Source organism: Rhododendron vialii, chromosome 1a, assembly GCF_030253575.1.
Source record: "Rhododendron vialii isolate Sample 1 chromosome 1a, ASM3025357v1".
Taxonomy (NCBI): domain Eukaryota; kingdom Viridiplantae; phylum Streptophyta; class Magnoliopsida; order Ericales; family Ericaceae; genus Rhododendron; species Rhododendron vialii.
Genome location: NC_080557.1, coordinates 38,259,659 through 38,285,668, shown reverse-complemented (window position 1 = coordinate 38,285,668; position 26,010 = coordinate 38,259,659). Strand labels below are relative to the sequence as shown.

The 26,010-nt window shown below is 37.7% G+C and overlaps 2 protein-coding genes and 1 long non-coding RNA gene across 14 annotated transcripts; 1 reads left to right on the top strand and 2 right to left on the bottom strand.

Moving 5' to 3' along the window:
• Positions 1-549: 549 nt before the first annotated feature.
• Positions 550-5,154, bottom strand: LOC131304927 (uncharacterized). 4 transcript variants are annotated; one of them, XM_058332378.1, is made up of 7 exons: positions 4,708-5,144; positions 4,401-4,607; positions 4,302-4,367; positions 4,091-4,195; positions 3,809-3,946; positions 3,459-3,689; positions 550-890 (listed from the first exon to the last, which is right to left on the bottom strand). In XM_058332378.1, the coding sequence occupies exons 1-7, from the start codon at positions 4,741-4,743 to the stop codon at positions 849-851; spliced, it is 825 nt and encodes a 274-aa protein (XP_058188361.1). In that variant the 5' UTR covers positions 4,744-5,144; the 3' UTR covers positions 550-848. The 4 variants fall into 4 exon arrangements, with proteins under 4 accessions (XP_058188361.1, XP_058188378.1, XP_058188353.1 ...); XM_058332395.1 differs by having other exon boundaries at positions 4,335-4,367; XM_058332370.1 differs by having other exon boundaries at positions 550-667; positions 853-890; positions 4,302-4,607; positions 4,708-4,810.
• Positions 5,155-12,070: 6,916 nt separating this feature from the next.
• Positions 12,071-16,585, bottom strand: LOC131305765 (uncharacterized). 8 transcript variants are annotated; one of them, XR_009193681.1, is made up of 6 exons: positions 16,089-16,584; positions 15,880-15,969; positions 14,491-15,017; positions 13,781-13,876; positions 12,845-12,913; positions 12,071-12,460 (listed from the first exon to the last, which is right to left on the bottom strand). It is a non-coding gene; the product is annotated as an uncharacterized LOC131305765 (long non-coding RNA). The 8 variants fall into 8 exon arrangements; XR_009193376.1 differs by lacking the exon at positions 12,071-12,460 and adding an exon at positions 13,583-13,686 and having other exon boundaries at positions 12,566-12,920; positions 16,089-16,585; XR_009193629.1 differs by lacking the exon at positions 13,781-13,876 and having other exon boundaries at positions 12,845-12,920; positions 16,089-16,583.
• An 866-nt stretch (positions 16,586-17,451) lies between these two features.
• Positions 17,452-24,937, top strand: LOC131304796 (ATPase 8, plasma membrane-type-like). 2 transcript variants are annotated; one of them, XM_058332225.1, is made up of 15 exons: positions 17,452-17,702; positions 18,555-18,674; positions 18,778-18,876; positions 18,933-19,070; positions 19,544-19,858; positions 20,018-20,344; positions 20,853-20,972; positions 21,064-21,186; positions 21,291-21,395; positions 21,879-22,188; positions 22,492-23,006; positions 23,236-23,409; positions 23,523-23,705; positions 23,830-24,011; positions 24,624-24,932. In XM_058332225.1, exons 1-15 carry the CDS (start codon positions 17,652-17,654, stop codon positions 24,718-24,720), a joined length of 2,859 nt encoding a protein of 952 aa, XP_058188208.1. In that variant the 5' UTR covers positions 17,452-17,651; the 3' UTR covers positions 24,721-24,932. The 2 variants fall into 2 exon arrangements, with proteins under 2 accessions (XP_058188208.1, XP_058188292.1); XM_058332309.1 differs by lacking the exon at positions 17,452-17,702 and having other exon boundaries at positions 18,629-18,674; positions 18,923-19,070; positions 24,624-24,937.
• Positions 24,938-26,010: the final 1,073 nt, after the last annotated feature.

Sequence of the window (26,010 nt, the reverse complement as noted above, 5' to 3'; positions counted from 1 at the left end):
GTATCCTAGGGGTAATTATTCAGTAGTCCGGGAGCACCACTACATACGTGATGGTCCATAACCACTAATTTACATGAGCTCCATTGGGTCCTACAAGAAAAAAATTAAATTTCTAACTGATGTATAATTTGCCCCGCATGAAGAGGCACAACACTAGTATATTTCAACTTTCAAGTTTTTCGACTCTTTGGGTTATAAATTGACACAATTGCATGAACTGACACAATACGTAATTTAATCTACGTAGGAACTAAAGAGATTCGGAGAATTAGGAGGGAAAAAAAAAAAAGAGAGGAAGAGGGAGCCGAACAAATTGATAAAGCGACTTGCCGCTTTAGATCGAGAAAATAATAGGATGACACTATATAAGTAGATGATGCTTTAGAATACATGTATGGATGATGCTAAGTTGGTCCTTTTTTCTTATAGTTTGTTAACATCCAAAAGCAGAAATAGCTTCAATATATCCACTCCACAAAGATACCATTTACAATGAGATGCACTGCACATTAAGCATACTACTGCTAATAAGTGTTCAAAATCCATAAGTAAAGAAGTTATGATCCATTCCACACAAATACCATTCATTCACATAAGAACCACATTGTAAGCTAAGTTGGTCTTTTATAGTTTGTTAACATCCAGAAGCAGACATTGCTACAATCAACTCCACAAAGATACCATTTACAACGCCGAGCAAAAAAAAAGATACCATTTACAACAAACCCTGCACTCCATAGTAAACATACTACCCTAATAAGCGTTCAGAATCCATACGTAAAGAAACTGTGATCCACTCCACACAAATACCATTCAAAGGGACCTTCCACAGCATACTGGTATTGTTGTCACAGCCACAGGTCATCGATACTGTGCACGTCATTGATACTCTGCAAATAGCACAATAGCCGGAAGCTTAATAAAGCCCTTAAAAACTTCGGTTTAATGTAACATATACCCTCCAATTCCTCTGCATATAATTGCATTCAGTCCAGTCTACGAATCAATTCCTATCACACAGTGCAATTGATAAAGGGAAGCATTCCACTTCACAAACGGAAAGTGTTTGGATTCCTTCAGGTACACTTGATGGGATGTATCGTCCCATGGGTCTCTCTGGGGCCCATCATATGCAAAATGCCTAAAAACATTACATATACATTTTGGCACTCACAGAACATCCACGAAGCAGAACAGTTTACTCTTATTGTCAATGACTCAATAATGCGTGACTTAATTAATCGCGTATGTAACTGGTACTTCATAAAACCAATTATCTGAATTCAGTTACCAAATACAACCTCCGACGCAAATTGTTTGTCCAATTTTTAATTTCTTTGCTGTCCCAAAATGATTGTCCATTCTGAAAACTAAATGTAAGAAAACGTAAAAAATTATAATATTCTCCAATAGTGGACAAACAATTTGGAACAGAATGTGCATCTCTACAAAGATTTAGTATTTGAATCAAAATAACTAATAACACCTTGACACATGAAATGTATGCTTTAACTATTACTATTAGGAAGCAATTTGAAAGCAGAAGGCAGTGGATCATGAAATCCCTGAACCGGTCTTCAAACGGTTCTTAACTTCATGAAACCGGAACTTAGCCATCCCTTCCAAAAACCTCCAAACTGGTTTACTCGTTTTTTTATAGAACACTCCTAGATTATTGAATCAGTCTAATTATTCCAGCGAAATCTAGACAAATATGCCAAACTATGAACAGAACCAATAAGCAAAATAGGCCGTAGGGGGACGGGCCCACGAAGGTCCAAGAAAATGGTTACCATTCAGTTGTGCTGCTGCAGAGAAGCCAACTTCTAAGCTAAAACCACATTAGAACACTATCTATTTACAAAAACACATCGACAGTCTTGGATATGTAGTTTGGTTTATTTTTGCTTTAACAAGCTGGACAATATAATTTTATGCTTATCTGATGTCCATTTAAACAAAAGCTTAAGTCTTTGTATAAGCCTAACTATGGAGTGGTGTGATGCACTAGCATTGCAGGTACTTTTGTCATTTTAGCGTCCTTAGTGTTAGTAGAGTCTTGAGTCTATTATAAATAGGTGAGTGAGTCTCTCATTTGGGAGCTTTTTGATTATTAAGAATATTAAATATATATTGATTGAGACATAATTTCTCTCTCTACCCTTTGGGGTTTATTCCCTTGAATGAGATTTTACTCATTTCTTTGAATCTTTGATTCCCTTTGCTATTTTGGTTTGCATCATGGTCAGTGTTCTAAATGACGGCCGCCCCACCTAGCCTAGGCACTTGTCGAGTTGTCGCCACGATTTCACCCTTGACGGCTCATTCAGTGGTTATGGAGATTTGGCGGAGCTTGGCGGCCGACTTGGCGGCACTAGGCGGCTAAGGGAGATTTGGCGGAGCTAGGCGGCCGTCTTCGTGGGGCTTGATTGCCTTAAAAATATTTTAAAAAATATATTTTGGAAAAAAATGTCGAATCGCTCAGCAACACCTAGGCGCTTGGCGGCATGTCGCCGCTCGACTAGCGAACACTGATCATGGTGATCCCCAGATCCTGCTCTTGATTATTCCCTTCCCTCCATTTCGTGTATTGCCTTGCCCCTCTACTCATGTTGCTGCTCGTCTTCGCATCTCAACCTATTGATGCTTGTTATTACATCTGTTTTGTATTTCACTACTTATTGTACTCCCCAACTCTTTTGACTAGCCTGTAATATAGTTGTCAAAGGCTCTAAGCTCAAGCGAGGCGAGGCGCACTTGCACGACCCCAGGTGAGGCAACATGAACAAGGCGCAAACTTGGCGCAGAAAGGCAAAAAGGCGCGCTTCTTCCAAAATTGATCATAACTATTACGCTCACCGTCAGATCTCGAACAAAACAAAAGGGTCTACGTCTCCTCCTGTGGTATTCGATCTGCCTTAGTCTCAGCCGACTTGAGAGAACTCACGACTGTGACTCAAACGTCTCCTGCTCTCGCCTAAGTCGATCTCTCATCGTCTAGATTCTCTCCTCTTAGTGGTCTCTCTCTCTCTCTCTCTCTCTCTCTCTCTCTCTCTCTCTCTCTCTCTCCCCGTACGTATATCAGTACATGTAAACTACATATAGTCCTATTATCCTATACACAACACACTGACATAGTTATGAATAGATAAAGGATTATTTTTTAAAGTTTCTAGAATTAGCTTTATTTTCTGATTGTTTATTCCCCTAGTCTCTCTTAGCTGGAACTTTTTCCCTACTCTACCAGTTCAGAACTTCTGAAGCTCAACATTCCCAACTCCACCATGAAGCAATAAATCCATACTACATAAGATTTAACACCTAACAATGTGTCAGGACCACCCACCTATCTTAGAAAGCAATATTATGTATTCACGACAAGCACAATGCAGCAAGCGTAGAAGGTTAGGACAGCTCATAAGGACCATACACAATCCAGTGAAACAAAGTGCGCGTACCATGAAACGAAGGGTACGCTTAGCAGCGAAGCCGAGTTCAGGTCTGCACATTAGGACCTTGGGTTCCACCGCCTCTCCAGCACCAGGAGCAGTATACAGGATAGCTTGGAACTTCTCATAATCATCCCCACCAGGTTTACGTAACTCAAAGGTAATGAAATCCAAATGACCACCACCGACCACCTGTGATTTCATCTGGAGGGGAAACTTATAACCGCTGTAGTTTCCGTTCTACAACAGTACAACATCCACAAGGTAGTTACCAAAAACCAAGAACAAGACACACACACACACACAAACACACATACTCGGGAAAAAAAAAACAGAAGAAGAAACAATCAACCACATACGCATCGACGGTTGTGATATTTCATAGCAGCTTTCACATCGAGATTCCCACGCAAGATATACTTTGGTATTATTGGTCGGATCTGTGATCCTACAATCTTAAGTAATGGTGGGATGCCAAAGACCGGACCATGAAACTCCTGTATCCATCACATCATCAGCATCAGAACTAAAAAACCAAACATACATAAACACTGCAGCGTGATGATGATGATGAATGATACAACGAGAGCCAAGAAGTACGTATGAAGAAGGAAAAAAAAGTATTTATATACAATACATACTTTGTAATCGAAATCCTCGCGAGAGTATTTCTGCAGCTCTTCTGATGTCAAGCCGACGGGGGTAGGGTTCTTGGCCACCGCCCTGTTAGATTTTTTCGGGACACCCTAGAGAGAGAGGAACACCGCACAATTTCAAAACTGCAGCATTCAGATCTGAGAAAGGACTAAAAAAATGAGAGTGAGAGAGAGAGAGAGAGGGAGAGAGAGAGACCTTTGCGTTCTTCTTTTTCTGATATGAAGCTACCTTTGCGTTCTTCTTTTTGTGAGATGAAGCCACCTTTGCGTTCTTCTTTTTGTAAGATGAAGCTACCTTTGAGTTCTTCTTTTTTTGATCTGAAGCTACTTTCGTATCATCGGGAGAGTATTCCTGCCGCTGGTCTGATGTATGGCCGCCGGTGGTAGGGTTCTTGCATCCCTCCGCCAACGGTGGTAGTTTCAAATCTTTCGATCGTGAGCGTGTCACAGGGAAACCAACAAATCCGAGTATCAGAGATTCCTTCAGTTCTTCCGTGAAACCCTAGAGAGAGAGAGAGAGATGAACACCGCACAATTTCAAAACCGCGGCAATCAGATAAAGGGAGATCTAACACATAAAAAAAACGAGAGAGAGAAGCTACCTTAGGGGTGTTGTTTTTCCGATTTGAAGCTACCATTGTATTCCGTGAGGCAACTGTCGCCGCAGATATTTTTGGGAGAGAGAAAACAAGAGATTGATGAGAGAAAAAGGAGTTGAGTTTTGTTCACTCTTCACTTAAGTATCCCTATTCTTTCACCACTGTCAAGGACGCCATCTGGAAGACCTCGAAAGAAAAAGCTTCGGTCAAATGGCGAGAAGATCAGACCAATACAATGTAGCAGCAGGTGCGGGAAGGTTGGAAGACACAACCGAAAGAGCTGCAAAAAGGACTTGAGGGTTGCTAATTCAAGATATGCAAAGTGGATATGAGATTGAAAGAGTGCTGCTGATTAATGATATGCACAATGGATATAAGTTATATTCCTTGATCGTCTTTTCTCGATCATCTTCCTTGATCTCGCTCTTCTGTATCAGCTCTCTTTTGATGCGAGATGTATTGCTTCTGTATCGCCTTCGTTTGTTTTTTCATCCGAGGGGCAATTTTGTCAATAAAATACTTGACAGGACCTACTGGGCTATGATTTACAGGCTCAACTTTGTGCAGGACCTGTTGGGCCATTGTCAACCCAACAACGACCAGCCAAGAAGGCTCTCTTATTGTGTTGGGCCCATAACGGGTTACACACAAATAATTCTATTTTGGTACTCATGTTGTTAGCTTGGATAAAGCACATTTTACGCAAGTGCCTTGCTATCTCTAAAGATTCTATCAAATAATTTTTCCCGTAATTTCATGGGAGAGCATTTTTCAATTCTTGTCTTTTAGTTCTTTGTCTTCGATATTATCTACGTCAGCAATTATGCTCTTCTTAGACTGAAGGTCCCGTTCCAGAAATCTTCTTAAAAAATAAGCAGCTTATTTCACATTTTTAAATTCAAAAATAAAATAAATGAAAAATAATTTTTTGTATTTTTTTTGCATCGTATAAAAGATCTCATCGAGATCTTCCAAAATAGATCCATATTGTATATTTTTAGATTTCAATAAACCCATAATATTTGAGCTTGAAATTGCCTTCTCAAAAAATAAGAGCTTTTTTTTTTGTTCCGAAACGGAGCCTCACAAATCATTGTACTATCCCATCTCATCTTGGAGACCAAGCGCTTGTCGTCAACAAGATTTGGGTCCTCAAAATCATCCTCATTATATATACCAATCAGTCCGGATTTTTGATACATCTATTTAAGCAGCACTTCTTCAAGAGTTCCATAGACTTGAACAACTTGGCTTTGTGTATAAATTGGGAGGCTCGAAAAGGAAAAAGAAGAAGAAAAAACCTCCAAAATTACAAAAGAAAAATAAGAACAAAAATAAGGGGTCTAAAAGCATCTGTAATGTGTGAAGGTTCTAACAAAAGTTATGTTATCAAGTACTTCTCCAACCTCGACGGTCAAATTTGAAGCCAAATGAGTATAAATGATCCTTCTTATTTCATCCGAGTCTTATTCTCGTCTTCCAAGTATCAATTACAACTCTTTTGACTTTTAAATTTGGTTTTTGCACCAAATTGGTTCAATTGATGACTTCCGTAAGCCTAAATGGATGGAAAAAGTCAGATTGATGGTAGCTTGGACGTTGTAGTTCGAACCAAGTTGGTCCAATTGATAACGTCTGCCTTCAATTTGATTTTTCTGTTCAGTTTGGCTGACAGACGTTATCAATTTAACCACCTTGATATGAAAATCAAACTTAAAGGTCAAAAGAGTTGCAATTCATACTTGGAGGATGAAAATGAGACTCGGGTGAAACTAGGAGGACCATTTCTATAAATTTCTCATACATAAATAAGTAAACTGGACCTTTTTGTTTGTCTTTATTCAAACTTTTCTTGCATTTTTTTAAAATTGTGCACCAAATTTTTGTGAATTATTGATTCGTTTTGATAAGAGGAATTGAAAATGTTGAAAATTATGAGCAAAACTCATATTTTTTAAATAAAGACAAAAATAAATAAAAAGAAAGATTTTTTTTATACTTATTTTTATTTTACTTTTCCTATTTCTCTTGTTGACACGAATTAATAATTCATAAAAATTGAACGCAAAACCAACAAATGTGAAATTTTTTGAAAAAAAGAGTTAATCTTACTCTCTCTTTTTTGTAATAAAAAACCAGCCTCAATGTTCCCAGGAGAGGGCATTGACAACACCATTTGAGGTAAAATATAGGTGCCTACTTCTTTACACCCAATTAAATTTATATCCCTCAGTCTATTCATCACCACCTCCATTAGCCCTTTATCTGTCACTTCTTTGCAGAATTCAATGTCCAAATATTGGAGATTTCACGCCTATTTTCAATCATTGTCAATTTTTTGTTTGAATTTTTTTTTGTATTTGTTAATTTTGCGCCAAACTTTTGTAGGTTTTTGATTCGTCTTGACGAGACAAATTAGAAAAGTAAAAAAAATTCACTTTTACCCAAGTATTTTGAGAAATAACCACTCAAAATATTTGGATAAAAGTAAAGAAATTTTACTTTTCCGATTTCTTTCGTTGAGATGAATCAATAGCCTGACGCAAAATTAACAAATGCGAAAAAAATTCAAATAAGAACAAAATTATCAGATTTAAGTTAAGTGCAAAAGAACAAGGCCTAAGCTTTCAAAGTTTTCAAATTAGAGTGGTTAGAATATATCTCCCAAAAACATATGAAACCTTAAGGCCACTGATGTTAAAGAGCGTTAGGGAAGAGAATCTCTTCAAAGCTTCTCCAATGCTAAAATTGGTGAGTCGTAGACAATGACTTACATCAAGGAATTGTAGACTCGGGCAAACTTGCCCAAAGTTCTTGAGCATCATATCAATCAACCACATCTTCGCAAAGATATCAAGGTCTCTCGTACGGTAACTAGCTCTCCAAAATACTAGGCTTCTAGCTAATAGGGGAAAAACACTCGAATGCCATTTGATCTAGTTTTTCTATTTTGCTTTATTGCCTTTCAATTATGTATGAAGCTGAAAAACATGGGATAACATGCAGGACAAGAAGGCTTCGCACAAATTATCAAATAAATAAAATTATCATAGCCCTGCTTGTTACAGCTTATAGCTTGGTTCTATAGCCATTTTCTCTTTTGGACTTCGTCCCAAATTTTTATTGCACTTTGGCTTGTACTAGCAAATATGGTACGCGTACTTATTCAATAGTTCGGGTATGGTGCTCCAGATCACTCCAGAACCACATATTTACATGAAGTCCATATACGTCATGGTGGGTCAAATTTTGTCAAAAAAAAGACAACCAAGCCAAAACTTGGGGTTCATTTACTCCCCTCGTTCCAAAATTTCTACACATAAGCAGGAAATTAATTCCATATGTCAAAAGAAATTAAATTTGGATAATTGTTAGATTAATTTGTCGGTGTGCTTAAGCTAAACTCGAACATTTGAATTATCAAAAAGAAGAAGAAGAAGAAGAAGAAAGAATTGTTACTCATTCTTTTAACTTACTAATGTAATCCTCGTGCTTCACACGTTTTTGCGTGCTCATTGTGTAATTGTTAGTCGGAAAGTTAATATACGTACATTGTTTGTTCGTGTAGTGATGAGTAGTAGAAAAAGAACAACACGAAAATGGACATATCTACTATTGCTATGTCCAGAAATACTGGGAGTCATAGGTCTCATGCATGATTTTCTTATAGCACTCATCCACTTCCTTCACATTGCCACACTTTCTCGGTCTTTACTCATTCATCTCAAGACTAAATAACTACTAATAACTTGAAGTAGCAATCCTGCCAACCCATTTAAATGCCAAGACAAACATGCTACTTGCTAGTAAGCTCTCACATGGACAAGCTGCATGTTTAGAAAACGTACGATATCTCATTCCCACCAATTTGTCTGCTCAGATACAATTTAATTTCTTTCCAAGGGGAGAAAGAGTGCATCTCATCTCTTCTTCAGTCAAAATGGAACCATGACCTGCGAAGTAGATTAAAAACATAGTAATGTCACACTATTTTGCATCAGATTATATGAATAACTGACCAAACCAAAAAAAAAAAAACAATAACTGCAAAAATTATATATTTGCAGTAATAAACCTCCAAACTAGGCTTCCAAACTTAACGTGATCAGATAAACCTACTTGAAACGAACAAATTTTTACCAATGATACCCACACGAACATAATAAGAAGAATATTGGTACTTGGATTTTGAGGTTTGGAGGTGTTTTGGTAGCTAGGTTCGGGCGTTTCTGTCCGGTGGTTCTTTTTTGTTTGGGTGGGCACCTTGCCTTCCTTTTGTGGCTCTCAGGTGACGATTACTGTCGTGTCCTTGGTCCGTTTAATCTTTGTATATCTTTTTCGAAGATTTTTGAGTTTCTTTAGCTGAGAACAAAAATAAGAATAATATTAGTATCCACACACCTCCCTTACTATCAAGCTAAAATCCGAAGCACTAATAATGAAATTTTGATTGTTAATTCCTTGTTAAGTGTTACAATGAGTTTTCATGGATTCCCTTGCAGAAGTCCCAAAGAGCTCGAAGGAATTCCATGGAAATGGCTAGCCTGTCAAGAAAAATGAGCAAATAAGAGATGCTTATAAAATGAGCTATGAGAAAGTAAAATGAACTAAAAAAGGAAACCAATAAAAATGGTTACACCCGTTAAAATATGAGAGAAGAAAAGTTTTATTGAATTCGATATAAAATTATATATACAATGAGATCTCTATTTATACAAGAGAGGTAGCCTAGCTATGGAAGAGAATCATTCTAATTATAATGAAATTATAATCAATTACAATTCAAAATAAAATCAAGAGAATCATATAATAATATCATAACCATATCAGGATGATTATGATATTATATGATTACTATATTCTAACAACACCAAAAACAGAAAAACTCAACTCGAGACTACAATTTATGGCTACTTTGAAACGAGACATTTGATCAGATTTTACTTACCAAACATGCTTAGATCACGAACGTCATTCCCTTATCAAACATGGAAGAAGAGGAGTGAGAAAATTTACCAGTTTAACCAAGAGAGTCAAGAGACAATTTCTCGTTAGAACACAAAATTTTACTTTAGAACAATTAGTGAAGAATTCTAAAACACTTATATTGCTAACTTGAGAATAACAGTGTTTTTGCATTTGCGGACAGAGGGAGAAGGGGTGTAAAATAACCTGAAAACCACACAGAGACTAAAACCCGCCTTCTTTCATAAAAGGAACGACCTTTTGCAAACTGGAAAAAAAAAAAAAAGAGGATAACTTCAACGAACGGATTCGGATCCTTTCCACACATCCCTCTCCCCACATCTACCACAGCTTTCCACCAAATGCTGCCAACACATTAATGAACTCATCCAACGGCCCAGATTAAGCCAAAGCCCCACGTTTTCAATCCCTAAACTACACGACACCGTTTCCAACATTTTTCCCAAACCGCAACTGACGCTGCTCCGTTTGCTCCCTCTCTCTCCCCAAACCCAAATACACTCCCGACTCCGGCGATTTGTTTCAGCCCAAACCCAAATACGAATTCAATCCCACTGATATTGCCCTCCATTAATCGTACCAATCTCTCTCTCTGGTCCTTTGTTACTTTAGAAATTTCTGTGGAAGGAATTCAAATCCATCTCCTAATAATAGTTCATGACTCTGAAACCATTTTCTTCAATTCCCCTGCAATGATTTCACTCCTCACAGTTTACTCTTGGAATACACAGGGTGCGAATAGTAGATTAAACCTTCTCTGTAAGAACACGAAGATTTAACCTTATAAAATTTTGAAAAATCAAATCAGAATACAGTACAAGCAAAACCCTATTTTTTACCGGAACAAAAACAAATCAAATCAAACGAAGAGTTGGAGAGGTCAACATCTACCGGTGTCGAGATTCAAAGAAGCTTCATCAACGAGGTCAGTTTCACTCGCCCGAACACACGTGAGTGGCCGGAGTCCGGGCTGATCTCATCAGAGGGACTGAAATCACTGAGTTCGTAAATGGGTTTGGAGAGAGAGAAGAGGAGGGACAAACGGTGTAGCAGTTGCCGTTTGGGGAAATTTTTTGAAACGGTGTCGTGTAGTTTAGGGATTGAAAACGTGGGGCTTTGGCTTAATCTGGGCCGTTGGATGAGTTCATTAATGTGTTGGCAGCATTTGGTGGAAAGCTATGGTAGATGTGGGGAGAGGGATGTGTGGAGAGGATCCGGATCCTCAACGAACCACAGATTTTATGGAAATTGAATTGAACAAACGGAATAAATTTGGTACCTCTATCATATTCAAGGCGAACCCTTATTTTGCTAAAGAAATGTTTTAATCCTTCAATGACAGGCCCATCATGAACTTTAGCAAACATTCAACTTTAACAAAATTTCCCAAAAGCTGCATAAATCAACAAAATTCCTAAAAAAACACGTACATTAAAAATGACCTTTTCAAAGATTTAATCTTGCAATTCCTTTCTCCTCAAATGACTTAAATTTCAACTTGAAGCCATCTATCCAATTGGATCACCTGGGTTCAATCAGCATTAACAAACACAAAATGATGGCAAAAAATTGGAACAGAGTTAACACACCAAATCCAATTACAGAAATCAAATTTGGAGAGAGAGAGAGAGAGAGATGCACTTGAGAGATCGAAAAGTGAGATGAGAGGAGAAAGCGCGAAAGAAGAAATTGGCTTTGTGGCGGAACACGTACCACAACTCCCGTGCAAACCAGCTGAAAAACACACTTATGACTTGAGACTTTCTTTGCTTTGTCCTTACGTTTCCACTTTCAACCCTCAAAATCCGAGAAGAAATGAGATGGCGCTGCATCAATTTATGGCTGAAGTAACTACTCTTTTCAGTAAAATCCGGAAATGAAAGTACAATTTCATTGAGTGAAATAAGGAAAACGTATAATACCTAAGCTACCACCACCTCAAAACATGCAAAAACAAATTGGAAGACAAATTTGACGAGGGCAATTTCGTATTTTCACCATATGTCTTGGCTTACCACCCTTGGTTCTTTTATTTATTACTAGTGCTCATTGAATGAATTGGTTTCGGAAAGTGTTTTTGGTTTCAGAATAAATTATATACACCGGCGATATAAATATTTATTTTCTCAAAATCAATTACATTGCGCCAGGTTGTCAAAACAGTGATCACAATTAATAGAACGCAGTGACGTGAGACAATGTAATTAATTTGAAGAAAAAACAAATATTTATACCGACTGTGTAAAGTATTTAATCTCTTTTGGTTTTAGTAGTGATGATAGTAGATGAACAATTCTATTAATCACTCAACTAAATATGAAAATTTAATTGAGGTACATTACGATGGTTACATACTAATTTATCGAGATACAACAACTCATTTATTCTTTATTAAATTTCAATTTCAAACCACCGCAAATTAATTCTATGTCTTTACAGAGCATACATACGATCCCTAAGCTCATCAAAACATCAGTACATTCAGGAAAGCCAATTCCTTTTGAAAACACATTAAGCTCATCTATATTTATCCCATTTTCTCTCTGTTTCCATTACAATCTTTCAGCAAACTACCAAGCGCAAAAACAGAAAAGAGCAAAATTTATTACCACAATTTCGCGTAAATGAGTTTTTTTTTTTTTAATGTAGTCGACATGGGCCTGCACAAAAGTAGAAGCCTCACATCAAAACCATATTCCATAGCTGTTTCTAAAATTCTCTCATTCCTTCAAATATACTCCAAGTCCTCAGTGTACCTGAGCGGCTGAGCCTGAGATAATGTCATAGCTAAGGCAAAGTCATTGAACAAGACATCAAATAATTAAATGCAAGCCAATTTAGATGCATTATTCTTGCGTATCAGTGAACAACAATCTAAATAATCAATATCTGCTTAAATAATAGGAAATATGAGCAGCTGAAGTACAGAATTTGGCAAGCCAATCATCTACAACAAAGAGACCTAGGCTATGTACATTCAATGGTCATAAAATAGAAAAACATATAGGAAAAAAGTATATGGGGTGATCTGTTCACTGTTTTGGCATAGCAAGGTTGAACATAGTAAGTGATAAAATACTCATAACATAGATGGAGAAAAGGAGATTGCCTTTTAAAATTCCTATCTTGTTATGGATCCAGAGAGACATATTACCAGAGCCTCCACCTATATGATGTTTTCGGCATCGAAGCAGTAGCTTTAATTGAAGCGATAGCCCCTCGACTGTAGACTTCAAACACAAAATAAAACCAATTGTAAGATGAAGGCTACAAACTAAACAAAAAAAATATGAGGTTGCAACAACAATGACAAGAACGAATCAAATCATAAAATTAAAAGAGATGCTGAAATCCAATACACAAGACTAATAAAACTTATGATCTACTCTTTTGATTACACTTCAGAAGTCACATGTTGTAAAATGGCTTTGCCAAGACGTGGAATTAACAAAACCATGTTAACCCCTTCTTTTTTCTTTTTGATGCATGCTTACAATTATAAAAATTTGCATAAAAAGAAAATAAAGATTTCGTATATGCTATTCGAAAAATCATCAACCGAAGCCCAAAATTTTAATCCATCAAACTCCAATTTTATTTTCAGATTTCCATACCAAACAAAAAAATTCCCATTTTTAAATTAAATTCTTCCTTCTCCATCAAATCCTACTACTTCAAACGCTATGCAATAAAAATGCAAGAATGGTGTTCAAATCAAATTGTATTATCCATAAAAAACAAGAACACGCCACACAAGTAATCAATTATGATTGACCTCAGGAATGAATACATCCTCCATTTTGTACATTATGTTGTAATCAATCAATATCTCAAATAGAACACACCACATAAGTAGGAAAATAAGTTGCTTTTGAAAATGAAAATTTTATACCCAAAAACTGCTGCATGAATACAGCCGCTTTGATAGTTTCTTTTGATGATTGTTTTCATATGAAAGCGAAAGATAGCTCCTCTCTTTTACCAATAGTGTCAATTCTACAAAAAAGAAGAAGGTAAACAATGGAATGTAGCAATCAAGAGTGGACTTCATTTTGATTCTAAGAATAGAAGAAAGAACAAATGATCAAACCTTTGAGCCTTGAAATCTTTCATGACATCAAGGAACACGTCGTTTGTTGTTAGTTTCTAAGTGCCCAATGTAGACATCATTTGAGGATGCTCAGAGCTTCATAACCCAAAAAACGTACGACAATAAAAAGTTTAGAATTCAACTCCTTAAATAGAACAATTTAATTTGTTGAACCACTTTTAAGGCATTAGATAAGCATATTAGCCATTCCTAACAGCTTTAAATCTAAATACTTGATATCTCTTTCTTTTCCTTTTAGGCCTTTTCCATTATCCACCATTCCAATTATGACCTTTTCTTTCATTCAGATCTTGATCTTTTGAGATGAGAGTTATACTTTGGGAGACAAATTTTATGAAACATCAAGTTTGTTGTTAAATTATAAGGAGAGTTCCACAAAATCTGACTTCGTTGCCCTCAACGCACGATATAAAGACTAATAGAACCAGTAACAAAAACCCAAACTTAAAATCCAAAGCTTTAACAGGGAAATCCAAAATATATTCCTGATCAGGAAAATAATAACCGTAACTGATGTATGAGAATTGATAACAAGTTCATGGTGAAAGAGATTAGTCTAATTAGTTACATGATTAATTCCTATTTGTTGCATTAAACACCACATGAACAAGCACTCATAACCACGGCCACGGGTTAAAATTCTCACAATACAAGAATAATGAGAGACAGAGAGAGAGAGAGGGGCTTACATCGGATCGGCGTGAGATTAGGCGATGAGCCGTTTAAGTTGAGCAGCCATGAACACATCATCTCTAGACCTCTTCATCTTCGAAATTACCGCTTAATCTTCAACAAATTTTACTTATTATAATCACAATCCTGTATAAACCCAACCCATACACACTATGAAAAACGGCAAAGAGTACAACACCAGATTTGAGAACAAAACAAAGCAACCAAAATGTTTGAAATTTTAACCCGGACCTTTTGTGAACATATCACCTCCAAAGCACAAATCCCATGCAATAGTATGACAGATAACATATCAGAAACATGGCAAGGGAACAGATTACTAATTAGATGTACTTAGCATTGTGCAATAAGCAAGACAAAGTCAAATGCCCTAGTAAGAAAAAAGAAATTATCTATAAACCAAATCCTAGGTCTAATAAACTCATTTCTCCCATTACCAATGACAATTGCCATCGCTGTTGCTGCTTCCATGACCCATGACAATGGATCCCACAAGAAACTGAGAAATTTAAATTTTGTTATCCTGCATGGAAAAGATAATGGAATGTCAAGATTTGCACAATGCAATTAGTCCTACAGAAGATATGGTTATCAGACTAAGCTACTAATGAACAAAACCTATAGTAGTCATAAAGAAAGTCAGCTTAAAAACTTTGAGCCAAATATACTGCAATTGTTTTCCTTTCTATAAAACACACGCAAAAAAAAATCTTTAAACCTCAAGACAAATAGGGCCTCAGTACCAATTAATTGAAACTATCAATGCAGCAGAAGCATTCAGACAATGAATAAATACCCTTTCAGTATGATTGAATGTAAAAATCCAGGAAGCGGTAACAGTATCCGGCATGGGAACAATATTAACTTTGGTAAAAATGGAAGCATCATGACAATCTGTATACGTAAAGCTACAAACATTAAAAATAAAATGAGACTCACAATTCCAAATTGTTAAATGTCACCGTAAAAGGAAGAACATCACTGTTAAAGATTCAAAATTTGACTAATCAATATGTGTAGTATAGGACATGAAGCAAAAAAGAACAGATTAAGGAAACATCAAGAATGGGTATAGTTTTAATACTCAAGTAAGAAAGATCAGTCTAGCGAACTTTCTTTTTGTTCATCTCTCGCGAACTTTCTTTTTGTTCATCTCTAGCGAACTTTCTTTTTGTTCATCTTATTGAAATCCTCAAGAGCTTCCTTTTATTCCTTGTCTTGAGATTGTGATAGACCGAAGTCCCAAAAATCTATAGTTCGATTAAATTTCCTTCATAGTTGTACAAAATGAGCCCTTTAAAACACTACATTATTGCAAGAAATCCAGCACAAACACACCATTAACTAAAACCCACATAATAAAAGAACTGTAAGATTAATTTTACCTGACCATGGGCGAAATTGGCATTGATGTTCGATTTGGGGTTGGAGACTCATGTGTCTATTTGAGGCATAATTTTCTACTTCAAACATAACTGAAGGAAGAAGAGATGTGTATACAAACTATTAAATTAGAATCATCGCACGCAAAGAGAAGAAAGATCAATTTCAAACAGCATATTTCTCGACCAAAGAAATTGGACGTCATACAAACCTGAAAAAATCCCCACAACTTGGGCTTGTCATCTTCAGCTTGGGCCAGGGCTGTGTGAGGAAGCAAATGTGGCGAGCAAGAAGAAAGAGAGAGACCGTGTGAAAGAAGCAAAGCGGAGAGAAGACTATATTCGGCGCCGCTGGTAGAGTCCGGATTTGCGGGATTTGATGCTGAGAGTCTCATGAGTTTTCTTTTTCCTCCGTACGTTTTTCTTGTCGACAAAGAACCGGAAAACAGGGGTAAACGCGACCAGATTGGGCCAAAAATTACGCAACGCAGTCCTGTACTTGGAATTAAAAAGTCTAAAATACCCAAACATATAAGAACAAGCAGTACGCAACTAAAAAGGTAAATTTGACTTTTCACCATGTAGGTCAAATACCAAAACTACCCAAACACAAACACTTGCAAGGAAAAAACGAAAAGGAAAGTTCGGAGGGCAACAATGTAATTTTATATCATGTCTTGGCTTACCATGCTAGGTTCTTTTATTACAAGTGTATTGATAAGCTTGAAACTTATTTTGATATTTTTTACTTTTTGTAATTTTTTGTTTAACTTTTCGTTGTAATTTTAAGAGTTAGGGTGCATTCTTTTGGCCTTAACTTAAACTTAAAATGAGAATTTTGTTCTTATTTGAATTTTTTTCGCATTTGTTAATTTTGCGCCAAACTTTTGTCGGCTATTGATTCGTCTCGACGAGAGGAATTGGAAAAGTAAAATTTCTTTACTTTTATCCAAGTATTTTGAGAAATAACCATTTTTTTGCACTAAAAAGTGGTTATTTCTCAAAATACTTGGGTACAAGTGAATTTTTTTTACTTTTCTCATTCGTCTCGTCGAGACGAATCAATAACTCACAAAAATTTGGCACAAAACTAACAAATGCGAAAAAAATTCAAATAAAGACAAATTTCTCATTTTAAGTTTAAGTTTAAGTTAAGGCCAAAAGAATGCACCTTTAGTTGTTCCTAATTTATTCAACCAAGCACAAAAATATAAGTAAAATATTTTACTGTCAAACGAACAGAACTGAAAAGTAGTAGCACAAAAATATAGACCGTAACAAAATTAGTACGGCAAAACAACATAAAATTTTCACCACTTGGCACCGAAGTTTATACCACATTCGTGTGCCTCGACTTCTGGTGACAATAACAAGAGCAAAATGCTTTCTAATTATAGTAGGCAGAACGGGGATTTTGGACATCCTCAAAGCCGAAACAAACAACCAATAACCGACACGTTACCGGTCGCCAACGAAAGACCAAAACGGGTGATCACAGGTTGTCCGTTGACCAAGTTCGTTACCATTTCCCGCGCAATGGGGGTGAGAAAAGTTAGTTATAGGGTTGGGATTGGGAGGTGCTTCTAAATACCGACCCAACTTCTCATTCTCTCTCCTGTTCTTTGATTGCTTATGGGGAAGGGCTGAGAAGAGAGAGAGAAGTTGGGGAAGAGAAAGAGAGAGAAGAGAGGAGAGAGAGAGAGAGAGAGAGATTGAGGGAAGCGGCGGTCTCTTTCTTTCTTCCTTAGTTCCTATTTCTTCTTCTGTGATCCGCCATGGCCGCTAACCACTCCTTGGAAGAGATCAAAAATGAGCAAATCGATCTCGTAAGCATTTTGTGAACTACCAATGCGGATTTTTCTTGTGTTTTCGTTACAATCTACACTTTCTGCCCCAAAAATTTTAGTCCGGAATTAAGAAGACGTACCATCCTCCATAAAAATAAAAATAAAGTACTTGTTCGCATACTTTTTATTTATTTATCTCTACACCAATTCAAAGGGATAATTTTTATATTTTATTCATTGCAAGAAAAAAATTCAAGAATTATGCATGGAAAGTATGTTATTTTTCATCTGGAAATTGCCCGTATTTTTTTTTTTTTTTTGTAATGGACTAAAAAATCAGAACGGAGGGAATATTATGCAAACAGAATTTTCGTATGGAAATGCTGATACAAAATTAGAACGGAGGGAATATTATGCATTTACGGTTTTTCTTTGTTGTAATTCGAATCAATCACCAAATCATTGAGCTAGTAGTAATTTCAAAAGTAACATTGTCACATCATTCTTGATTATTTTCTCCATACTGGGGAAGGTGCTGTGCGGGTGGTGCACAGCACCGTGCCGTGTTGTACAGCATTCGAGCCGTCCGTTCTGTAATCCAACGCCGTGTAGCATTTGAGCCGTTCATTGCTGAGATGAAATCTAATTTGAATTGACGAACGGACGGTTCGAATGGTGCACAAGTCCTTTTGTACGACGGCATCCAATTTTCATAAATAAATGATATGGCGTGTTTTGATCTCCCAATCAAGCTCAAATACCTACTTACACTTACTACATTCTATCTTCTTCTTCTCCACTTTTCTTTTTTTGTTGCAAATCCATCTTGAAATTCTCACAAAAACGAGAGAATGATAAGTGATGAATTTGTTATGTATGGGTGGTGTTCAGGAGAACATTCCCATCGAGGAAGTCTTCGAGCAGCTAAAATGTACGAGGGAAGGTTTGTCAACGGAGGAAGGAGAGAAGCGACTCCAAATCTTCGGCTTCAACAAGCTCGAAGAGAAAAAGGTACAACTTTGGATTCATTCCTTTGTTTTCTTTTTACTTCTACTTGCATTTTTAGCATTGTACTACTTCTTGATGCTGAACTGTTTGATGAAATTCCTAATAGGAGAGCAAGCTTCTCAAGTTCTTGGGTTTTATGTGGAATCCTTTGTCATGGGTCATGGAGTCTGCTGCCATTATGGCCATTGCTTTGGCAAATGGAGGGGTATTTTACACTTCTCTCTCTCTCTCTCTCTCTAAATGAAGAGTAGGATTGTGCAGGGCAAGCCTCCAGACTGGCAAGACTTTGTGGGAATTGTTGTGCTGCTTATTATCAACTCAACCATCAGTTTCATTGAAGAAAATAATGCAGGAAATGCAGCTGCTGCTCTTATGGCAGGTCTGGCTCCCAAAACCAAGGTACTATATTTCTTCATCCTTACTACCAAACTGCACTAACCAAAATCAGTTTTCGAAAACACTTTTCAAGTTTTTTTTTTTGTTTTTTTTTTGTTTTTTTACGATAGTAGAGGTGTGGGAGGGGGACTTTCCGGATTTGAACCTGGCACATGAGTGGTATAGCATTTTAAGTGCTCAGTGTTCGCCACTTCATTGTTGTCTGGTTGCTCAGGAAATTATTTTCTGAAAATACCCTTATTGTTTTCAAATCATATTGCATTTTAGGGTAATGGTTTCGGCAATATGAAAAACTTACTTGTGTTGTTTTGTTAGATAGTGTTTTGTATCTAAAATAGGATTGGAAAATCATTGACTGACTGAGTGTTCTGAGATAATAAATTCCAATATCAAATCTTGAGAAATGCAGCCAAACATCGCATTTTGGTGAGTCCATTGAAATCAAATTGTGGCTAATTTTTTTGAGTATGATGAAGGTGTTGAGAGATGGCAAATGGAGCGAGCAGGAGGCAGAAATCTTGGTTCCAGGAGATATAATCAGCATTAAGTTGAGCGATATTGTCCCAGCAGACGCTCGTCTTTTGGAAGGAGATCCTCTTAAGATTGACCAATCTGCTCTTACCGGTGAGTCCTTGCCTGTGACAAAGCACCCCGGAAATGAGGTCTTTTCCGGCTCAACCTGTAAGCAAGGAGAGATTGAGGCTGTGGTTATCGCCACTGGTGTCCACACCTTCTTTGGAAAGGCTGCCCACCTTGTTGACAGCACCAACCAAGTGGGTCATTTCCAAAAGGTACTGCTACTGCTCTTCAAAGCAAACCCCAACAAATTACTGGTTTTATAGCAGGCAAACAATGACAAAAATTCCAATATATTCACTTTGTATAAAAAAAGTTCGAGCTAGTTAAGCTTTAAAATGATGCTAATCCCTCATTATTGAATACTTCATCAGGTGTTGACTGCCATTGGAAACTTCTGCATCTGCTCCATTGCCGTGTGTATGCTGATTGAGCTCGTCGTGATGTACCCAATCCAGGGCAGGGAATACAGAGATGGCATTGATAATCTGTTGGTTCTTCTCATCGGAGGGATTCCAATCGCTATGCCAACGGTGTTGTCTGTGACAATGGCCATTGGGTCTCACCGGCTCTCTCAACAAGGTGCCATTACCAAGAGGATGACTGCTATTGAAGAAATGGCCGGGATGGATGTTCTTTGCAGTGACAAGACTGGTACCCTCACCCTCAACAAGCTCACAGTGGACAAGAACTTGATTGAGGTTTGTTGTCTTTCCGTAGTACCATAAAGACCCGAAGGCCAAAAAAGGATCATAGAACCTCTTTTTTCTTGTCAATGCTTGTCCTATTGGGTGCCGTTTTCGGAGTAAGTTTTCGAGAACATTTTTCATTCCTTCCCAAAGGCCAAAAAAGGAGCAAAGAGCTTCCTTTTCCATGTCAAAACAGTCTGTGTGGTTCTGTTTTCAGAATGAGCTCTTCTGAAGTCTTCAGAGAGCTTCCTTTTCGAACTTCTATGGCTAACTTTTGGAATTACCCTAGTGTTAAGAAAACACTGAAAACATCTGTGCATTCAAGAACTGATAGGGAAAAACGAATGTGTGTTTCCCTCACGTTTAAGTACGATACGAAGGTGTTCTGAATAAGTGCTTCAGAAACATGAATAAATAGCGACTTTATGACCTAAAAAAGCTATGGAAATGAGGTGTTAACAGGAGAGACGTCATAATCTAAAAAAACTTTGAAATGATGAATGTGCTCCCATGATCACAGGTGTTTGTGAAAGACAGTGATAAGGACACTGTTGTCTTGCTCGCTGCTAGGGCCTCCAGGGTTGAAAATCAGGATGCCATTGATGCTTCAATTGTTGGGATGTTGGGCGATCCTAAGGAGGTATTTAACTGGAGAATATTTCATTTTATACTTTTTTATATGCCTGCTTGTTGAATTAGACGTTATTTTCGCTTTCACGTGATGCTTTTAGGCAAGAGCAGGAATCAATGAGATTCATTTCCTGCCATTTAATCCAGTGGATAAGCGAACTGCAATAACCTACATTGACTCTAATGGCAATTGGCATAGAAGTAGCAAGGGTGCACCTGAGCAAGTAAGTTATATAGCAATTAATACTCCTCCATATGAGCAATTTTTCCCATGAACTGCATTTTGTTTCAGAATTTTTGACTGGTCTAGAACCGTCGCATATGCCAGATTATTGATCTCTGTGAACTCAAAGGTGATGCTTGCAAAAAGGCCCATGAGATCATCGATAACTTTGCTGATCGTGGTCTTCGTTCTTTAGGTGTTGCAAGACAGGTGAGATTTCTTACAGCCTATGACTTGAACATCTATTACATGTTCTAGTATGTCACAGGTGATGAATTTTTCCTCAAGACTGAGTTAGCCTTTTTTGGTCAATAGCAGTCGGTCCTAAATCAGCATTTATGTATGCGGAAATGCTGAAAAGGAACTTGACATTAATAATGCTGAACTGCAAGTGTAAAAAGATTAACTTACATTGGACTATTGGAGCAATTTTCAAAGGTACTCGTGTAAAACTTGTGTTCACACACTTCTGGTTCACTTAAGATAAAACTTTTGAAAATTGATTTAGAAATGTACTAACAAAGCTCAGACAAATAAATAGAAGGTTCAAACAAAAGTAGGATTATGGAAGTCAGGACGGCTACAAATGAAGTGGACAAAAAATACACTAGTTACACAAAGAAAGGAGTTTTTGGTCTTTATTTTCACTTCCATGTTCATGATACCAAACTTAGATTGTGCTCTTGTTTATAGACAGTCCCAGAGAAGACCAAGGAGAGCGCTGGTGAGCCATGGGAATTTGTAGGTCTCTTGCCCCTCTTCGATCCCCCTAGGCATGATAGTGCAGAGACCATCCGAAGGGCTCTTGACCTTGGTGTCAATGTCAAGATGATCACCGGTGACCAGCTTGCCATTGGAAAAGAAACCGGCCGTAGGCTTGGCATGGGCACCAACATGTACCCATCATCCTCCCTTCTTGGGCAGAGCAAGGATGAGTCTATCTCTTCCATTCCTGTTGATGCGCTCATTGAGAAGGCTGATGGCTTTGCCGGAGTCTTCCCTGGTAAATTTGTTTAAAATTAACTTAAATACATTCTTATGTGGGCATCAGATCGTATGCCCATTAAATGTTCTCCTTTTTTGTTCTACTGTTTTGGTGGTGCTGACACATCCCAATAACTTGAAATTCATGTTATATGATAATCTTTTGTGACCGAGTTCAAATTAACTTCAAATTGTGACGATATGTCAGCATCAGATGGCAGGACAGAGAAGGGCAAACAAAGGATATGAATGATCCTATGCCCTAAAGCGCTAGGTTGAATGACACAAAACATCTAGTGTTAACATTGGGCAATATATGCAGAGCACAAGTATGAGATTGTGAAGAAACTTCAGGAGAGAAAGCATATTTGTGGGATGACTGGAGATGGTGTGAACGATGCCCCAGCACTTAAGAAGGCAGACATTGGTATAGCTGTTGCAGATGCAACTGATGCAACCAGGAGCGCGTCTGACATTGTTTTGACCGAGCCAGGGCTTAGTGTTATTGTGAGTGCTGTGTTGACAAGTCGTGCCATCTTCCAAAGGATGAAGAACTATACAATTTATGCTGTTTCTATCACGATCCGTATTGTGATAGGATTCATGCTCATAGCTCTCATGTGGAAATTCGACTTCTCGCCTTTCATGGTTTTGATCATCGCCATCTTAAATGACGGAACAATCATGACCATCTCCAAGGATCGAGTGAAGCCATCTCCGGTGCCAGACTCGTGGAAGCTCAAGGAAATCTTTGCCACTGGTGTTGTCCTTGGAACCTACCTTGCTCTCATGACCGTAGTCTTTTTCTGGCTCGCCTCCGACACCGACTTCTTTTCAGTAAGTTGATTAAGTCAAAGCAGAAAATAACACTCTTTCATTTATATCCAATTTGTACCTAGTAGTAGGTGTCTGAGAGGGGTAGATACATTAGATTGGGTACAACCCTAACCTTTGGCATTATATGCACAAACTAGACGTATAAGACTCACCCAAAACCTAGTTTGTAGGCTATGTGTTTACCGTTAAGCTAGTAGTTGCCCTGCGCTAATTCATACATTATTTGCAGAAAGTTTTCGGTGTTCAATCAATCAGTGGCAAACAAAATGAGCTCACCGCTGCTCTGTACCTTCAAGTGAGTATTGTGAGTCAAGCACTCATCTTCGTGACAAGGTCACAAAGCTGGTCTTTCGTTGAACGCCCTGGTCTATTGCTTGTTGTTGCCTTTGTTGCAGCTCAGTTGGTAAGCTTCCTTGTCTAAGTTTCTACTCTGTTTATTGTTTTATCTCTTTTGTACTCTTTTGGAGCACTTTGATCCCAAAATGATTTCCGAATGTATGTCATTGCTCCATATAGGTGGCCACAGCCATTGCTGTATATGCAAACTGGGAATTTGCCCGGATCCAAAGAATCGGATGGGGATGGGCTGGAGTCATCTGGATCTTTAGCGTTGTTACCTACTTCCCTCTCGATGTCCTCAAATTCATTATCCGCTACGCATTGAGTGGTAAAGCCTGGGATAGCATGATACAGAACAAGGTTAATAAACAAGCTTACCAAATTCCTAGAACACCATAACTATGGTCGATGGTTACGGAACTTTTCTCTTTCACTTTTTTTTTTCCCTCTGGTTTTTACTCGCTCATTTGTCTTAAATGTCTAGACTGCATTCACAACCAAGAAAGATTATGGTAAAGGGGAGAGGGAAGCACAATGGGCATTGGCTCAAAGAACACTTCACGGCCTCCCTGCAGAAGCTTCAGGCGTTTTTAATGAGAAGAACGACAACTACCGCGAGTTGTCAGAGATCGCCGAGCAGGCCAAGAAACGCGCTGAAATTGCCAGGTAAATTCATATTTCGACTACAAAAGAAAAGAAATGAATAAGAAACTTACCAATGACACCACAATTGTTAAAGGTGCGACAAGGCTCGACTTGACAAAGGTAAGGCCTGGGTGACCAAGGCACGTCCCTTGGAAAAGTTGCAAGGCGTGCGCTTGATGAGCCTCTTTCAATTTGCACCAAATCTAATTTTAAAGGGCAAAAATGTAACTAAGGTCCTTAACCGAAGGGCTAAATGATCCTCACACAGTAGTACATCACGCCGATCTCTCATCTCTCACCTGAATCAAATGATCTCTCTAAGCCTTTGTTTCAAATATTGGGTGAGTGTCTTTTATTGAATTTGGCATTTTAGTTCTTCTCTATGCAACAATCTTTGACTATTTGGCATTTAGTAGACGTTTTTTAGATTTTTTACAGGGTACACATTCTAAACCTTTATTTTTGCCATTTTATTGCCTAAGTGCGCCTCGCTTCAATAAGACCAGAACTTGCCTTCTTCTCACGCCTAGACCCCAACAGACCTTTGCGCCTCTGCTCACCGCTCGCTCTTAATAACTACTCAGTATGAATGACACATACTTTTCTGTATTTCCATGTTTGTTTGTTTTTCAGGTTAAGGGAGTTGCACACACTTAAGGGACATGTTGAGTCTGTGGTGAAGCTGAAGGGATTGGACATTGAAACCATCCAACAGCACCACACTGTTTAGGAATAAAGTGGGTGGAATCATGTTGATATGTGGGAATAGAAAATGTAACAATTGTTGTGAATATAAAAGTTCATATTAGTGCTCTTCTTCTACTACTTATACAGTTCTGCTTGGATCTCATTATTATCATCTTCTTTTTCTTAGCTAAATTTGTTGTTCCTTGCTACGTTGGTGTTCTTCAATTAGCTGATTAGGGTTAACACCACCATGGCATTTTGTCAATCATATCATCAAGTGAATTGATTTGGCTAACAGGAAAATGGGAAGAAATGGTGCATGTTTGGCAAGACCTGTATCAATGGGTGGCTGGTCTTTCTAAAATCGTGCTTAAGGCAACGTGTGAGCTCAGGAGTAGAAGGACAAATAAGGATATCGAACCTAAGAAACTGTGAAACAAATTACTATAGAACGGAAAATTAATTTCTAAATTTATCAGTAGTGGTTTTGCTCTTATATTCTCTCTATCAGCTAAATTTGAACATCCATTTTCAGTGATTTGTTTTTTAGTGTAAGTTCACGTTTAAAATCTTTTAGTTTTGGTTATGCCATTGTGAATACTCTAAAAACAAGGTGTTTTGACTATTATAAATATAGAATCACCCGTCTCGCACTAAACGTGAAATGTAGAGACATATGGGTGATCAATGGGTCGTTTTTGGAGTCATTTTCAAATGTTAGAATCTATACGAAGGAAGGAAAAAAATGGCTATAGGGCAAGTAAATGCATGGCATGCCTCCATCGATCTTACAGGCTATTCCAATTCTCAACTCTCATTATCTTCTTCTTCTTTTTTTTAATTGCGTTCATGATTATGCACGTTTCATGACATTTCTTATAATTATTGGATTATTGTGTGATAAATCCCCAACAAAAAACTAGATTGGAATTTGGTTGTGAGAAGTTAGCTTGTGTATGGGTAGTCATACGAGGCATTTGGTTGTGAGAAGTTAGAATTTTTAGTATTTCGGGATATTTTTAAAAGACGCTTTCACGCTTTCGCTCACACATGCTATGTGACTCAGGCCCTTGTGATGATAATATCCCTATTGGCCTTCTCGATACAATTGAACCGGAACATGAAATATAGCACGATACGTTGCTTTTTCTAAAAAAAATGAACTCAACAACGATTGCGTTAAGAACATGACTCATAACACAACAAATAATTAAAGTGATGTGTTTCCAACGTATATTTTTTTCCAATCCGATCGAAGAAAAAGACACAGACCCAAATGTTTTTCTTCCTAGTAGGAATCGATTCTCGCAACAATTCCAATGGAGTGCTCTGC

Coding starts and splice junctions, on each gene's coding strand:
- LOC131304927 (XM_058332370.1), bottom strand. CDS start 4,743: ATGGTAGCTTCAAATCGGAAAAACAACACCCCTAAG. Junction 3,947..4,090: donor GCGAGGATTTCGATTACAAA/GTATGTATTGTA, acceptor TGATGGATACAG/GAGTTTCATGGTCCGGTCTT. Junction 3,690..3,808: donor AATATCACAACCGTCGATGC/GTATGTGGTTGA, acceptor GTACTGTTGTAG/AACGGAAACTACAGCGGTTA.
- LOC131304796 (XM_058332225.1), top strand. CDS start 17,652: ATGGCCGCTAACCACTCCTTGGAAGAGATCAAAAATGAGCAAATCGAT. Junction 19,859..20,017: donor AAGTGGGTCATTTCCAAAAG/GTACTGCTACTG, acceptor ATACTTCATCAG/GTGTTGACTGCCATTGGAAA. Junction 21,187..21,290: donor GCAAGGGTGCACCTGAGCAA/GTAAGTTATATA, acceptor CGCATATGCCAG/ATTATTGATCTCTGTGAACT.